Source organism: Narcine bancroftii, chromosome 9 (assembly GCF_036971445.1).
Source record: "Narcine bancroftii isolate sNarBan1 chromosome 9, sNarBan1.hap1, whole genome shotgun sequence".
NCBI classification, from domain to species: domain Eukaryota; kingdom Metazoa; phylum Chordata; class Chondrichthyes; order Torpediniformes; family Narcinidae; genus Narcine; species Narcine bancroftii.
Window position 1 is genome coordinate 100,678,430 of NC_091477.1, and position 18,536 is coordinate 100,696,965.

Sequence of the window (18,536 nt, forward strand, 5' to 3'; positions counted from 1 at the left end):
CTATCTACTACTACCTTATTCTTGCTGCAGGGAAGCCAATGCTGAATCCACATGGCCAAGATTCCTTGGATCCCATGCCTCATGACTTTCTGAATGAGTTTACCATCGAGGACCTTGTCAAATACCTTAATAAAATCCATATACACCACATCTAGCACCCGACCTACATCAATTTATTTTGTTAACTCCTTAAAAATCTCAATTAGGCTCGTGAGGCCAGATGAACCCCCCACAAAGCAATGTTGACTATCCCTGAGAAGACTATAGTTCTCTAAATGCTCGTAAATCCTGTCCCTAAGAATCCTCAATAGTTTGTTCACCACTGATATATGGTCAACAATTCCCAGGATTCTCCCAATTACCTTTTATAAACATGGGAACTACATTTGCCAATCTCCCATCCTCAGGTACCTCCTCTGTTGCCAATTCCCCAGCAATTCTTCCCTCGCTTCCTATTGTAACCTGGGATATATGTCATCCAATCACCGGGATTTAACAATCCTAATGGTTTTAAGAAGATCCACCACTTCTTCTTTCTTAACCTCAACACGATCCAGCACATACGCTTCTTCTACACTGACCACACTTTGACCAAGGTCTTGCTCTCTGGTGAACACTAGAGCAAAGTATTCATTTAGAACTTCCACTACCTCCTTTATTCTTAAACTCTCCTACTTGTACTTCTAGTCATTATCCTGTTCTTTGTATATGCATAGAATGTAGGGTTTTCCTTAATCCTACTTTCCAAGGCCTTCTTGTGCCCCCTTTCTACCTCTCTATATCTTTTAAATTCCTTTCTGGCCACCTCATGAGCCCTTCCAATATTTTGCTTCCTAATCCTTATGTATGGTTCCTTCCTCTTACTTAGTTGAATCGCCTCTTTTGTCACTCATGGCTCACTTATCCTATCATTTTTTCCCAATCTCAGTGGGACAAACCTATCTAGAACTGCACTCAAGTGATCCCTATACAACCTCCACATTACTTTTGTAATTCTGCAAAGACTAAAGTAAATCCTTACTTACTTTAGAAACAAGGAGCTTGGATTGCATGATTCTTGCTGTTTAAGTGAATGGTAGGTAAGCACAGATGAAGTTGAAATAAGGGTTTTTTTAAATCCGAGAATGCTGTGATTGTAGAAGAAACATAGAAATGTTTCAGCTTCTCAGTATCCACAGGAGGTAAAGGTATATGTCCAACATTTCAGGCCTGAGGCCTTTTTCAAGGTAAGAGAAAAAGCAAGCAGGCATCTGAATAAAATAAATGGCAGGATGAGAAGAAGTGGCCAGAAAAAAGGAAAGGTGAGAATTGAAAAAGGGATGGGGAGGTTTTGGCTTTGTGAATGCAGAGGGAAAAGAGAAAGAGAGAGAGAGACATACAGATAGGGAAAAAGAGAAGGAGCAGGGTTGGCCAACAGAAACTGGAGAAGTGGGTGTTAATGCCACTTGATTGGAGGAATATGAGATATTGTTCCTCCAATGTATGGGTAGCCTCAGTCTGGCAATGCATAGGACCATGGACCGACATGTTGGCAAGGGAATGGGGTGGAGAATTGAAATGGGTGGCCACTGTGAGATCCCCGCTACTGTGACAGACCAAACCGAGGTGCTCAACAAAGCAATCTCCCAGACGGGCGTCCAGTCTCTCCAATGTTGAGCAGATCTCACAGGAGCATTGGAAACAGTAGATGACCCCTGCAGATTCACAAATGAGAGAAGGGGTCTATAAAGTAGGGGTGGAGAATCCTGGTTGTAGAAGTGGGCGTAGAGATCTTGACAACAGAAGACAAATTTGGCATTATGGTGTTCACAGAACTTGTTGAGGTGTGGGAGAAGGGGATGAAGATGAGGCCTCTAATGAGGACTGAATGTTCTGTCTCCAAGAGGGGATGATTGGAGGGGATGGTAAGGAGCTGGCAGAGATTGGAATGGAAGCCAGTGGGATGAAGGATGTCAGGAGGAGGACAATGGGATGGTTCAGGATGTGGAGAGTTGAGGGATTCAAGGGAGGAAGGGGAGGGTTGGAGAAGTCAAAGCAGGGAGGGGAAGAGGGAGATGGGTTAGAGTGATGATAATGAGTGTATTGTCATGTGCAATTATATAATGTACATATGCACCAAAATTCCTTCTTGCTGAAGTTAAAAAACACTACAATAGCATACATTATACTAAATTAAAAAGAGATCATAAACACAAAAGATAAAAAATGAACATACACTGTTACTATAATGCAAGAAAAAAAGTGGCATTACAAGAGTACAGACTGTCCTTGTTGTGGTGTCGGAGTAGTTTATGATTAATGCAGTGAGGATGTTCAGTGGGCTGATAAAACTCAAGTCAAGTCAAGTCACCCTTATTTGTCATTCATACCATGCATTGCATAGAAAAGATGAGATAGTGTTTCTCCAGGACCACAGAGCAGACTTACATAAAGAGTTAAAATAGAAGTTAAAATATTAAGACTTATACAGTAAAATTCCACAATGTACTATCCACATATGTTCTGGTAATTCAGAAGCCTGATGTCTTCGGTGATAAAACAGTTGCCCAATCTAGACATAAGGCCCTAAGTACCTGCTACCAGATGGCAGAAGGGAGAAAAGTTTACGTGAAGGATGTGTAAAGTCCTTCACAATATTTATTGCTTTCCATGTGCATTGTATGTTGTATATGTCCATCATGGTAGGAAGAGACCCCCCCCCCCCCCATGCTCTTTACTGCTGACTTCACTATCCCCTCCAAGGTCTTATGATCTGAGGAGGTATAGCTTCCAAACCAGGTCGTGATCCAATTGCTCAGGATGCTCTCGATACATCCTCTGTAGAATGTAGTGAGGATGGAGGGTGGGAGATGAACTTTGCAGGAAGTAGAGATGTTGCTGGGCTTCATTGGCTATGGAGCTGGTGTTAAGGGACCAGGTGAGATTCCCCACCAAGTGCACACCAAAGAACTTGATACTCTTGATGACCTCAATGGTGGAGCCGTCAATAGTCAGCTGAGAGGTTCTTTGACCTAGAAGTACTGGACTTCAGCCTTCTGTACCTTCTACCTTCAGTGAATGGGAAGTCAGAACTTGCGATGGACCTGACTTTATTTGCAACCTTCTGCTTTCCTTGGCAAGAAAATATCAAATTAGATTGCAATGCAACTAGTTAGTATAAATTCCACAGTGATTTTGCTCTTGTAGGCAATGTTTTTATGTGGCTGTCAAGCCCAGGACACGAACAGGGATGTAATTGGCAATATAAAATCTTTGAAGATCAAAGAGAGATGACTCAACTCTTTCTTGTTGGAAATTATTGTTGCCTGGCACTTTTATACTTTGAATGTGAGTTCCCATTTCTCAGTTCCTGAATGTTGCCTAGATTTACCTGCATGTTGACATCAATTCCTTCAATTGTTGAGGAGTTATGAATGAAGCTAAACATTGTCCAGTTATCTGTTGATATTTTACATTTTAAAATAAAAACACAGGGCTGGAGAAACTCAGCAGGTCAAACAGTATACTTTATGGCCAACATTTCAGACTTGAGCCCGTCATCAAGGTATGACAAACTGTAGGCCAGCACCTGAACAAAATGGTGAGGAGAAGGGGCAGTGGGAGGAGCACTGTTCCACAGGCAGGAGGAAATAGGTGGATAAGGGAGGGAGGCCACACTAGCAAGCAGGGGGAAGGCTCTATGTTTACAGATGGGGAGCAGTGAGAGAGAATTGGAGAGCAAAGGAGAACTTCTTTGGTTAGACATCCCTCGAAGAGATTTCACAGTTTTGCAGTAGAGAGGAGTAAAACCGTGAAAGTCTGCAGACTCCGTGGTTGAAATAAAAACACAACACTGGAGAAACTCAGCAGGAAAAAGTGCACTTTATTTGGCAATATAAAGATACATAACCAAAGTTTTGGACTTGAGCCCTTCATCAAGGTATGACAAAATGTAGGTGGGCGCCAGTATAAAATGGCCTCTGTGATAGTACAGATTCTATCACCAATGTGTATATGTACATACGTACAGATGGTAGCGTAGGATGACTGTGATTGGTTGAGAGTGTAGCCACACCTACTGGCAGGTCTTAAAGGATTGCACCTAGACCAGGTCATTCTGGACTGGCCAACCTACTTGTGATATGCTCCAGTCTTTTAGTTAATAAAAGCCTTGGTTTGGATCAACAAGTCTTTGGTTCTTTCGACACGCGTTACAATTTTATTAACTAAAAATAAATTTTGAAGGGATGGAGCGTATGCTACAGCAGGAACGCCTTGACATCGACCCACAGTCAGCTACAGCCTTGAATGACTTTAAGCACTGGGTGAGGTGCTTCGAAACATACTTACAGCTCTCTGATCCTGCCGTGATAGAGGACAGCCATTGACAACTAATATTGATGACTATGGTGTCCTCGAGAGTCTACCAGAGTGTCCAGGACGTGACCACTTACGCCACACCCATGAAGGTGCTGAAAGGGCTCTACGAGCGACCAGTGAACAGGGTCTATGCTTGGTACAAACTTGCTACAAGGAGGCAACAGCCCAGTGAGTCCTGTAAAGCTTATATTCAGGCACTAAGGGCAATGGGCAGGGACTGTGCCTGCACAGACAGAACTGCTGCGGAGACCACAGACGATCTCATTCGGGATGCCTATGTGGCCAGGGTTCGATCGAATGTGATGAGGCAGCGCCTGCTCGAGCACAGGGGAGAAAACCTAGAGGATGTAATCCAGATCGCAGAGACGATGGAGGCTGTAGTCTTAAGTATGGACATGTACTCTTGGGGCTGGACCCCACACTCTGATATAAGTAGGATGCCCTCCCTCTACCCTACTACTGCTGGTACACTGCCCGATGCAACCCCAAAGTGTTACTTCTGCGGGAGGAACAAGCACAGCAGGTCCCAGTGCCTGGCGAGAAAAGCCAGGTGCCTGAAGTGCCTTTAACCCAACCCCCCCCCCTATTCATGCTCCCCCCAGGTCTTGTGCTTGAACAGAGGGACCAACACCACCCCACCAGCTCAGGCCAGACTGTCTACAACGGCATTGGGGAATTGAGCGAAGCAGTAGCCGCACCCTACAGGCCTGCTGGCGACACGACTCCGGCGACCTCAATCCCGGCGCCACAGCAGTCACGCCGGATGGTCAGACCCCCTGACCGGTACAACCCCTAACCTCCATTCACCCTGGGGTCAGTTCTCAAAGAAGGGGTGAATGTGATAGTACAGATTCTATCACCAATGTGTATATGTACATATGTACAGATGGAAGTGTAGGATGACTGTGATTGGCTGAGTGTGTAGCCACTCCTACTGGCAGGTCTTAAAGGATTGCTCCTACCCAGACCAGTCATTCTGGACTGGTCGATCTACTTGTGATATGCTCCGGTCTTTTAGTTAATAAAAGCCTTGGTTTGGATCAACTAGTCTTTGGTTCCTTCGACACGCATTACAGCCTCCCCCCTCCTCCTGCTTGCTAGAGTGCTCTCCCTCCCTTATCCATCTATTGCATCCTTCCTGTGAAATTGTGCTCCTCCCCCTGTCCCATGCCCTCACCATTTCATGGGGGCACCTGCTTACATTTTGTCGTACCTTGACGAAGGGCTGAACCCAAAATATTGGTTCTGTATCAGAACCAAAATATTGGTTCTGTATCTAGGACACTGTTTGACCTGCTGAGTTTCTCCAGCGTCGTGTTTTAACTTCAATCACTGTGTCTGCAGACTTTCATGTTTTATCTCCATTTTTAACCCTATGACAAAAGAAGGAGCACCTGAAGATGGTTGAGTTTAGGACATTGTTCTAAGAAATATGACTTTCAATGTTGATGTTCTTACATCTATTTTTAACATAAAATACTTTGGGAATTAATGTGTTTACATTTATGAACACAACATAACCAAAGGGTTAAATGGGTAGACAATGGAGTGCAAGCTTGTGCTTTCATTACCTCGGGGATTTTGATTTTTTTTTCCATCACTGCAGACAATCCCTTTTTTGCTGTTTAATTTGCAAAGGGACAGCCAAGGCCCTGGAGCTGCCTGCTTCTCAATGACTGAAAGGGTGACTACTGCCTGGCCTAACATCATACCTCTACGGCATTCATAAAGTTGGGAGAAAAAGAAAATGAAATCTGTTGATTTCTGTTATTCATCTAAATACATATTATTGCAGCAAAAATAAATGATTAAACCTGATTCAGACTAAAGTAGATCTGTTGACAGATAGCAGCGTTTGGGAGTTCGTCTTCTGACCATTGAGAAGAGGGTTATCACCTGGGTCCTAACATTATGCCTTTCCAGAGTTGGCTGGTACTCGGAAAAAGAGCAATCTGCCTTTACCTTTCCCGTGGGAGTTTGCAAAATCAGGATAACCCCGAGACCTTGCTGGTGTGCTGCCAGCAACATTAAAGGGCCGTCTTCCACGATTTCAACAGCATTATGCTGTTTTTAATTGTTCCGAGATTAGATTTTTTTTTTGGAGAGAAATAAACCCCTGCAGTTCACATGATCCTTACATTGCACAGTGAGGCTGCTATTCTTCTGCAATTGTGAAACCTGCCAATTTCATTTTGAACGTACTTTCATCACCACAGTTCGTTGTTGTCCAAACGTTGAAGTGACAGTTGTAACTAAAGACGATAAATAGGTACAAAAGTAGACAAATTAAATGTCTGCAAATGAACACAATGCCGGGAGAATTCAACGTGAACTGTGATTGACAGAGAAAAGTAGCAAGGTGAAGCAATTTCATTATGTATAAAATATTTAACTTTTAAATTATAAAATTTATCACACTGTCTGGATAATTCTGCCTTTTCTTGGCATGTGCTTGTTTATACAATAAGTTAGAATATGTGCTTTTTTTTTTCTCGTTCCAAGTAATGCAAAACTTTGGGACAAACCCAGGAAGGGGAACTGGATGACGTGACTCAAGGCAAAAGGTGCCACTGAGCTTGCATTTAGAAGGCTTGGTGATGTCATCGTGAAGAGTAATATTAAGGATTTATTGCCATCTGATTCCTGTGGAGTATTAATTCTTCCCCTGTACTACCCAGAGACATCTCCCTTTCACTTAAATACAGATCACCTCAAGTATTAGGAATACAATTGATTCTGCCTTTGTAATTAAAATTTCCACCATGTCATGATATCAAGTATTCCTTAAAGTATCAGATGAACCAGATTTTAATTAATGGGTCAAGTTTTGGGGCCAAGTGGCTCCTGCTCCTCTTTTATATTCATACAGTCAGACAAGGCTGACTGACCAGCATAAAATCAAAACTGAATCATGATTTTTTTTGGTAGGGATCATGAAAATCTCATCTCAATTACATGTCTTCACACACTGTCCCTTTCTCTCAATTCCTCTCTCTCTATCGCATCTGCTCCTAGGATGACCTAATCATGCCAGATCATCAAACAACTTGGCTTCCCCTCTACCACCATCAACTCGGCCCTCACCTGCATATTCTCGCCTAGCTGCACATCTGCCCTGACCCCATCTGTCCCCACAGGCAACAAGGACAGCATTCTCTTATCCTCACCTACCACCCCACCAGCCTGCACATCCAACAAATCATCTTTCACCATTTCTGCCACCTAACAGGTGATCCCATCACCAGATATCATCCCTGTTCCTCCCCTCCCTGCCTTCCACAGGGACCACTCCCTCCATGACTCCCTCTCCACTCCTCCTTTCCTACCCATCGCCTCTTTGGCACCTACCCTGTGACTGTAAAAGGTGCTTCCCTGTTACCACATCTGTGAGTGTGGCAGTTTGTTATTGTAAGTTCCTCTTCTGAGAAAAAAATGTTATGATTGTAGAAATCCACCACAAATTCTTATATCCTTTGGGCAGGAAGTGGGTAAGGAAGAAAGGGAGAAAGAAAGGCAGGATAATATTTTGTTCTGATCTTGAGAAAGCTTATCATTTAGAGAGCAACAGTTCTAATCAATGCACTTGTAGTATGTTTAGTACATCAACAAAATGATTCAAACTTCAGTTACTTTGTTTGTGAAACAACTGGTTAGTCAATAATTGACAGAGACCTCTCACTGGATTTCATTATCTTCGGCATTCCCACGTACTTTAACGCTTAGTCACATTCTTACTCTACTGGGACCGCGCTAACAGGGTACAATAAAGATAACAATTACAGGAAAGGAGTATAAGTAAACTGAGATGTCTTTAGTGGTCTGCTAGGATTAATTTTACAACTTCTGCCTTGACATTCCACAGCATAACAGACATTTCAAAATGCCAATGACAATGTTTCAGTTATCATTTAACATAATTGATCATTAAAGAACTACCAACTACATTCAGATCATTGCGAATATGGACACATTGCCTCAAGATATTCCAAAAACGCCCCCAACGTATTCACTGCAATTAAAATCATCTTCATTTCAAGGGAAAATAGTGGAAACACCCACACAGACAAGTATGGTACACTTATACATATACTGCATTTAAAATAAATATTATTAATAAATAGTGAAGTCTCGGTCATCAGTCATTCGGCAGTCTCATAGCTCTTGGGAATAAACTGTTCCTCAGTCTGGTGGTTCTGGCTCTGATACCTCGGTATCTCCTTCCTGTCAGGAGTAACAGGAAGATGCTGCATGCAGGACAGTAAGGGTCCTCACTGAATCACATCAATGGGAGGCAGGGAAACCCCAGTAATCCTCTCTGCTGCTCTGATGCAGCTGACCAAGTTTTTATGATAGAGCTCCAGTAGAAAGTTGATAGGATGGTGGCAGGTAGCCTTGCCCGCCTCAGCCTTCTAAAGAAGTGTAGTTGCTCTTGCACCTTTCTGACAAGTGAGGAGATGTTGTGTGTCTCAGATAGGTCACTTCTTAAGTGGACTCTGAGGAACTTGGTGCTCTCTACTCTCTCCATATTGGAGCTATTAATGTGTAGTGGAAGGTGCTTGTCCCTGGTCTTCCTAACCTCAACAATCATTTTCTTTGTCTTATCCACATTGTGCCTCAGGCACCAACCATTTCATGAGATATTCCACCTCTTCTCTGCAGTACAACATCATTGTTGCTGTCATGTCATCTGCAAATTTGATGACTCTGTTTGAGCTGGATTTGGCATTGCAGTCGTGGGTCAGTAGCCCTTCTGCTCATTATATTAAATCTATGCTCTCTGATATTTTACCCCAAAACTTAGGAAAATAGTTGATATACTTCATCTCGGCCCCACATATATTTATACACTTCATTTGTTCCCTGTCAGTGACCTGAGGTTTGGAGACCTTCCTAATGGGAGTTAGAGGTAGACAGAGACTGGACATCGAAAGATAGTGGGGACCAGGGAATCGGAAGTTGTCAAAGTTGTCAAGCAGATAGAAGGTATCCTGGATGTAAGTGGGAAGGAACTGGACAAGAGAGAACAGAGCCCAGATATGAGGAAATAAGTTCAGGAGAGAGGTGGAAATAATGAGGCTGCCAGGACAGTCCTGTTTGTGGTTGGTGGGGGGGGCTGAGATCTAAAAGCATGAAGTGCAGTTCTCCATAAAGGGTTTCCAAACGAACTATCACTTATTCTTTGTCTTACACCAGCAGACTGTGGTTAGCTTCAGATTCTAGCATCTGAACAACTCTTTAAAAACTTGGTATTAGCCATTCTTAAATAATCTGTGATTTTCTAAACCAAACTTTGTCTTGTGTCTGAGAATGGATTCCAATGACATCCCCATCACCAAGGTTACTAATGGAGGTGGTCCTTTAGTCTCCTGGCACCACTCCTGCCCACAGAGGCACACAATGAACACCCTGAGATATCTTTCATCCTGCCATTGAACTGTCAGAAATGTGTCCCAGTTACGAAACTATGTGTGGGCACCGATTTCACGACATATCAAGCATTGATATTAAGTGTGAGCATTATTTCACAAAATAGGAATTAACTGAGTTTTGGACGTTGCAAGTGTGTCTGCGACTGATATAGAGTGATTCATGATACATTTTCCCGTGTTAAGTCATCAAACCAAGTCAACCGAATCATCACGGAGCATTCGAAATAGTTACGCAGACTACTGGGAAAGGTCCGGGTGCATCCAGAACTTTACTTGACCTTTTAAAATAACACGTTTGTTATCATCTTAAACATGCGTCTTGCAATTCAATAACCCGAGGGTTTTTTTTTAAATTCAACCAATATTCTATTTTATTACAATTTTGCATTAGTAAATTCAATTGTTATTTAGTCTTGACCTTAACTAGTTTTGTTTTTCATAAACCTCATTCCCTGTCTTGCAGGGAAATGAAATTCTCCTGGTGTTGCCAAGGTCCCTGTGCATTGGCGTCAACACCGGCAGCTGGTCAAGGAAGTTTCCTTCTGGGAGACGCTGCCCTGTCGTGTGTCAGTCGAGTCGATTTCTCCCTTAGTTCCTTCAACAACCTTTACGGGGCGAAAAAAAAATATTTTAATTAATGGGTCTCTGGAATCTGTACACTGTACACGTCAAGCACCGTTTCATTGGATTGGAATTCAAGTGGAGAACAGAACTTAATTGAAAAATACTATTCGGGATATATAATTCACATTCTGCTTAAATTGTAATGTCTAAATGTCTTGTAGTCGTTTAAATGCCACCACTCTTTATCACCGAGGTTTATCTCTGTTTGTACTGGCACGCACGCGTTCAGTCGATTGATTTGCAAATAGATGATATGTACACTTTAACTTTACTTTTCTCACGGTTCTCGAAGGGACCAGATGACCTGATGTAGGAGATTAGCCCTGGCCAGGTGCAAAAACAGGTATCGGAAAACTATGTACTCTGGATTTCAAAAGAGCCTTCAGTGCCTTTGGCGGGGAGGGACGCGCTTTGCTGGCGTTCTATAGGTCGGGAGTGTGAGAAAATCAGTGAGGCGTTTGCAGAGCAGCTTCAGAACCTGAGGCAAAATAATTTACCAGTCCAGGAAATCCCAGCCAGAACTGTTTATCAGCACACAAGAAAAAAGTCGATCCAAAGAACGCCTCCTGCATTTACGCCCAGCCTCTGTTATTCCAAGACTAAACATAAAACCTATCTAAACAAAACCACAGCCAATAACCAAAATCCTGGCAGCGTCGTAAACTTCAACAAAATAAGAATGGCTCAAGTCGCACACACAGCTACCAGACAGAATTTATGAATGTAAAAACATCTCCTCCATAATCTCCATCAGTACTGGAGCACCACTAGCCTATTAGGCCCCCCTGCTCTACTCACTTTGCATATATGACTATGTGGCTTGGTGGGCACCACCATCCACAAATCCGTTGACCATACCACGGAGGTGGTATTAAAAAAGAGGCTAAATGAGTCAGTAGACAGGAGGGAGATTGAAACCTTGACTGAATGACAACCTTGCACTCAATGACTACAACAAACAGTTGACTTCAGAAAAACCATTGGTGTACACATTGGGGGAATCAGAGGTAGCGTGGGTGGGCAAATTTCAGTTCTTGGGAGTCATTGTGGAACTTTCCTGAACCCAACACACTAATAGCATTGTGAAGAATGCACTACAACTCTACTTCTTCATTAGGGGCTTGTGGAGGTTTGGTATGACATCAGAAACCCTGGGAAATTTCGACAGATATGTGGAGGAAACTGTTCTCTGACAGGTCTCATCATGGACTGCCTGAGTAGAAAGCCCTGCAAAAGGTAGTGGACACAGCCTGGAACATCACAGGCAAAACCCTCCCCACCAACCAGAACATCTACAGGGAACACTTCCATCAGAGAGCAGCAGCAATCATTACGAATCCACACCATTCAGCACAAGCTCTGTTCTCGCTGCTACCCACCAGGAAAGAGGTCTAGGTGCCTCAAGACTCCCAGCACCAGGTTCAAGAACAGATGCTACCCCTCCACCATCAGAGTCCGCAACAACAAACTCAATCAAGGACTCATTTAAGGACTTTTACTGTTGCATTTAATTGATTTTTGTCTCTGTATTGCACAGTCAGTTTGTTTACGTGTAAATTTAAGTCGTTTTTTTTGCACTACCAATAAGTGACCCGCAGGAAAAAAAATCTCAGGGAATCTGATGTCATTTACGGTCTCTGACAATAAATCTGAAATACATCGAAGTAATACTAGCAAATTGCACTTTACATAAGGTTGTCCATGGCTTTCATGATGAGGTAGGAGCAAGAACATTGTAGGTTTTTATCGGATTAGGTTTCTCATGTTTATCAAAGGTTTCAGGGAATCCATGGGTATTTGAGAAGTGGATTGGCCTCAGCATTATTGTCTAAGTATTCTTCAGTGGAATGGCCATAAAATTATTTTCAAGAGACGACTTAGTGGAGTCATAAAGATAAGCACGTGGATGTAAGAAAAAAATGGAGGGTTCTGAGCTGTGAGGGAGGAAAAGGTTGGTTGATATAGCGCGGCACCATACCGTAGGCGCCTCTTTAAATGTTGCCTGTTTAAACGGGACAATATTTGTGATTTTTTAAAAAATGACAGATAATTTCAATAGAAATCCAAAGCAAATACTAATTTCTGTAAATCTGGGGGGGGGGGGGGGGGGAACAACCTTGAAGATGTGCCATCGATCTAAGACGTAAACTCGGTTTCTCGCCAATTTCCTAAAAATGCACACTTCCCCAATGAGTTAATTTACTGCTCCTCGATATCACTGGCAAATAAAATGGTATTTTGCATTAATGTAGAACGACCGATAAGACAACTTTTGAAAACCGTGGAAATGGAATAAAGTCCTTCAAAGTTGATGTGCAAACTTCAGTAAAGTTAATATTACGATGCCATTCACCGAATTCGACTGAATTCAAACCATTGAAAAAGGGGGACCAAAAGAGCGGGGGCTGTTCCTTTCTGCAAGTTTGATGACTCGCTCTTTGGAGTTGCCTTTGCTTGTTGAGTTTGATGAAACGATGCTCCACGAACGTCACAAATCAAGTTTGCGCACACGATTCTGAACATGTTCCGACCAGCACAGATTAAAAGGGGAGATCGCACGAGGGTTTTTCATTCACTTTAGACTTAGAGATTAAGGTTTAATTCTAACGTTCCATACTGAAAATAAATGGGTATGAACCGTCTCCTGTGTACGAGCGGCCACGCAATTGTTCACCACTTCAATCTCATCTGCTCAATTTCGTATGTTTTCGATTGGTATGTAACTTTTTAATTGATAGAATATTCCTTTAAAATATTTTATGCCTCTCACACTATAAAATTGATTTTCAGTTCATCCTATAACACTTTTGTAAAAAAAACTGCGCGAATACCTTCGCCAAAGATCAACGCTTCATAACGTGAACGATTAGAGAAGTTATATAATTCAAGGAAACCTTCCCCAAAATTTGGTAACTGCTGCCCGGGCCGGGGGATCCTGCCAAACCACAGCATCGGACAAACGTTGGAAATCAAAGCATGTCATTGGGAGAAACTCACCGGATCAAACAATATACTTTGTGGAGCAAAGATGATACGTGGCCAATGTTTCGGGCTCCAGCCCTGGTTATGTGTCTTTCATCTTTGCAACATCAAGTGCACTGTTTGCGCAGCTGAGTTTCTCCAGCATTGAAGTCTCAGACTTCGTGTTATTAAGGAGTTCCACAGAAGTAAAAAATAATCCACAATCAAGAATTGAGACGCGCATTTTCCAAGCCAGCTAATATAGTTGATGCAATCAGAGGCAGACTTTGTGTGGCTTGGAGCCTTTAAAGGGTTAACCCTCTCCCCCCCTCCCCAACTCCAGTGGCGACTGCCGAGGTCGGCCGGGAGTCTGTCCCTGCGAATGGGGAGCTGAGCCCGGGTCTGACTGGGTCCCTGCCCCGCGTTGAGCGCATTGCCTCGGCTCGCACGGTAGCTGAAGCTTGCATCGTCTGATCCCAGCTTCTGGTGCACTGTGGCCCCTGCTGGTTGCTTGCCACGCGACATGGGGGTCTCCGGCAGCACGAACCGCCACCTCCTCCCACCGCCCCGCTGTTCTCCACCCCCCACCCCCCCTTGCAGATTACAGCCAGCGAGAGCCATCCTCCTACAGCCGCTGGTATTGCAGCCGCCGCCTTCAGTGGCATGCATACAGCCCGCAGGCATCCCAGGCAAAGAGGCCGCTAAATATTTACAATAAGCCTTCCCGTGGTCGCAGGAAGGAGTGGTTTTCCCAGGCTCTTGCACAGCTTGCTCTCGCACCGCCTCCCCCTCCCAGCAATAAAGCGCCTGGCACGTGCTCCCACCTGATAATGGAGCTCGCATGCCGACAGACGTCAAAGCGCCTCCAGCTGGCAGATCTCCTTTCCACTTTGACGGACAGCTCGCCCGGGCGATTGCCACACGTTTATTGGCCGCTCGCTCCGACGCGCCGCAGCCAATCGTGGCGCGCCGTCCACCACGAGCAGAAGCGTCGCGCCCCGGGGACGGGCTCGTGTGTGCCGCGCTCTGATTGGCCACAAGTTAGTGTGGGAAAGAAACTTTGAGAAGTTTCACACGAGCCGTTCGCGTGCAATCCCAGATATAAATACGGGAGGCCAGAGCTGATCTGTACACAGTGGCGATCGCAGTTCACATCACTGATAACATTCCCCAAGTGCTTTATACGTGCAAAAATAAAACAAAGTACTCCAGCTTCTTGGAAATAAAATCGCAGGTCACAAGACGCTGGAAGAAGACAAGGATTAATTTAAAACAATCTGGTGGAATCTTGTACAAGAAAATGCCAACAGATATAATGGAAAAAGCGACTTCTTCCCCCGTGCCTGCAACCCCAGCCAACTTAAACGCTACACCAGATAAGCCAAAAACTGCTTCTGAAAATCGGAAGGTAAACGCTTTCTCCAGAGCTGTATCTAGTTGTGTGGTTGAAATGAACTGTTGCATTAACGGCGCAGTCATGTTCCTATTATTCTTGAACGGTTATTCTCTTTCCAGTCATCCAAACCAATTATGGAAAAAAGGCGCCGGGCGAGAATAAATGAAAGTTTGAGCCAACTTAAGACGCTGATCCTAGATGCGCTGAAGAAAGATGTAAGTATCTATTTTGCGCGGCGCCAGAAGACAGCGGATTACTTCATTTTCTATTCGTCATTGCTTTGCATTTAAACCGCGTTCGTCACCGTTACAGAGTTCGAGACATTCAAAGTTGGAAAAAGCGGACATCCTGGAAATGACAGTGAAGCATCTCCGAAATCTTCAGCGAGCCCAGATGACGAGTGAGTGTTTAATTCACAAATAAAATTCTGTTTTCCGAACATCTGTCCGAGGGCCAGGCGATATTCGGTAATATTTTACAGGATTGACAGAAGTTAGAGTTTTTCCCACGGTGAAGTTATTTATAGATTCCAACTTGGTGACTGTGAAGGTACAGCCCCTTGAAAATTAAATGGAGAGGTAGTTTAAATGTCGAAATATTAACCTTGGCACGCAGGTAAAGCCAACCCATTCCATTAGCAAAGATCGCTTCTTCACTAAACTCTATTTGGGAGAACCGCGAATTTTTGTCACCCAAATAATAGGAGTTCAGCAAATTCTCTTCATTACGGCCGATATTTAGAGATATGACAATAAAATAAAATGATTCTATTCTTATCTCTCCTCTTTCTTTTGCATTTTTAGCTGCTTTGAGCACAGATCCAACCGTTCTGGGTAAATACAGAGCCGGCTTCAGTGAGTGTATGAACGAAGTGACCCGTTTCTTATCCACCTGTGAAGGGGTTAACACAGAAGTCCGAACCAGACTCCTTAGTCATTTGGCAAACTGCATGTCTCAGATTAACGCCATGAACTACTCCCAACCGCCCCCCAGCCCAGCTGTGACTGGCGGATCCCACGCTGCTTTTGGACAGCCCTTGCACGTCCAACTGCCTGGAGCAGGGAGCAATGGGGGTCCCCTGAATGGAGTCAACATGCCTTGTAAACTGGGTGCGGCTGACGCAATGCCTGCAGCAGCGGTTGCCGCGGCCACTAAAGTCTACGGCGGGTTCCAGCTGGTGCCAGCATCTGACGGCCAGTTTGCATTCCTCATTCCTAACACGGCGTTTGGACCCAGCGGACAGCTAACGGCAGGACACATCATCCCTCTGTATGCCAATGCCAACGGAACTGCATTGCCCTCCGCCGTTTCTCCGGCCAATAGGTCTTCCGTTCAGCCGTCTGGCATTGCCCCAGCGTCCGGCTTCCCGCTTCCACTGTCGGCAGCCACCACTTCTGTCAGCCCGGTTAGTGTGGGCGTACCATCAGATTCCTTAGATTCCGTCTGGAGACCCTGGTAACTGGGCCACCTCTAGTACAAAAGTGACTGGAAACTTCAAAAATAAAGACTTTCTTTTTGAAGCTAACTCTGTATTTCAATGTCAAAAATATGCACTATATCTACATACTTAGAATTTTCATATCAGATTGCATTTGTCTGAGCAAGATGTTCATTTTTCTCTCTGATGAAATGCCAAAGATAAACTGAATGCTCTTAAAGGTTCCTTCCTTTTATGAAGATTTATATTTGAAATAAAAAGAAAACTAACATTTATGCAGTGTTTCTGTTTCCCTTTCTGTCAGCAGAACGCAGGCGCGAGTGAGGAGGGGCTCTGAGTGGTGCGCAAAAGGACAGCCAACGCTTAATATGGAAATATAGAGAGTCGAATCCAACAACATTTAGCATTTGGTATAAAATGATAACCCCACTCTCAACGTGCTCGCAAATATGATAAACATTCAATACACTTAAATCATTCTTTCCCATTGTAAACATCAAAGACCACATTTAAAATTTGGCGCGAGATTGGACCCATTGTGGAGGGCCCCTGATTATGCAAGCCCTTTGTGTGGAGACTCTCCGATCGGATGTCAGTAAACCTGCTGTCCGTATCGGGTTTCGCCTCTTACATGCATTGGCCCGAATAGGCAGCTTTAAACAGTCACGGATCCTGTAGGGAATTTGATGAGTACCTACCACAAAACTTGTTGTATTTTGTCTGCCAACGCAGGTGGTTAATCGCATACCCAGGTGGTGAATGCAAGAAGAAACGAAACAAAGGGGGAAACATGCGAAGGAGACATTCTTGAATTTGTCGTTGATTGATACTCATTTATAAAAAGAAACGTTTGATATGTGTGAGATGACAAAAAGCTAATCTCTCTAAGAGCCCCAAAAGTTCAATACAGCATTCGCGTGGTTTACACAATACAATTTATGAAGTTCCCAGGCAAATCGCGACACTTAATTGTATTATTTCAGAAAGATTTAATCTTACTATTGTGGTAAAGGTGCCGAAATATTTCAGGTGGTCAATCTCCTGTCGATGTGATAAAGATCACCTTTTCTAAGAAAAGTACACTCCATTGTGTTACACTTCACAAAGAGTGGTTTTCTCATTGTTAGCCCTTTATAATATGGAATCTTATTACACAGACACTAGATTAAAATCACACAACAACTGATTACACAGAGTGTAGATTTAAATCAGACAATTCCTGGGATTATTATACACTAGAGGGTCAAGGCACGCATTCTGCAGGGAAATGATTTGATCCAAACGAGTTTTGAGTGAACCCTTTACAAATTTGCATGTGCTTTCTCTTGACGAAGAGCTCTGCTGCACGGAATTCCCTATAGCCCTCAGCTAATGAGCAGTCGTTCTTTCACGATTACAGATGGATGTTTTATTGCTGTTTCTTGGGTAATTTCGGAATCAAATTAATAATATGTGAATCTAAAGAGGCACGAGACAATAACATAATATTTTTATTTGCATGTTTATTAGACTCCCACTTTTTATCAGTTTGATCGCCGTTGCAATCACATGGTTAAATCGGACATCACACGATGGTTGGGAGTTGTCATTAAAGCCAATTAACTTTTCCCACACTTCTTGCTCATGTGAAGTGTAGCCTTGCGCTCTCTTAGCGCTAAGTGCTACCATATGGTGCAATCTATTTCTGGTTTTATTGTACTCGGACAGCAGTTTATGATTTAGCTGAGCTCGTACCAAGCCTTGGGCTTCACTGCGGCCAAGGTGGTTTGCAGGCAGAGCTTCTGGCAGGAAATGAATAGCTCCCAGATGACATCAGAAACCTAAAAGGTCGTGAGAAAGATGCGAACCCTTTGCAGTCGGCATGTTGCCAGTCACTTGGAGAATGTTGGAGAGCGCGTTTCTGACACACGAGTCACTCCTCGTGAAGCAGAGATTGCTTCTTGGTCCTAACGCCTGTCAGGGTTTCGTATCTCACCGACACGAAACTCGATTTCAGACATGGCGTGAACTGCGACCCAACTGAAACGATTTAATAGCAGGAGTGGGTCACAGTTTTCAACACATTTTAATTATGTCCTCTTGTTTTCGAAGGGCAGCGTATTAAACATTTCAAGGATTAAATATTTTTATCCATTGACCTTAGTTTTGAGAATTGCGGAGGTTCCTTTTTAGGTATTAGAGATAAATCCAGATTATAAGACGCTTGGATAAAACCGGATTTGTTTTCCCACTAGCATTCACCACCCCCCCCCCCCTCCTCTTTGTCTCTCCCTGTCTGTCAGTCTCTCCCTCTTTGTCTCTTTCCCCTCCCTCTTTCTCCCCCCCCCCC

At 43.7% G+C, this 18,536-nt stretch overlaps 1 protein-coding gene across 1 annotated transcript; it reads left to right on the plus strand.

The window, feature by feature from the left end:
• Positions 1–14,492: 14,492 nt before the first annotated feature.
• her6 (hairy-related 6) lies at positions 14,493–16,472 on the plus strand. Its single transcript, XM_069897876.1, has 4 exons — positions 14,493–14,781; positions 14,889–14,984; positions 15,082–15,169; positions 15,573–16,472. Exons 1-4 carry the CDS (start codon positions 14,674–14,676, stop codon positions 16,226–16,228), a joined length of 948 nt encoding a protein of 315 aa, XP_069753977.1. The 5' UTR covers positions 14,493–14,673; the 3' UTR covers positions 16,229–16,472.
• Positions 16,473–18,536: the final 2,064 nt, after the last annotated feature.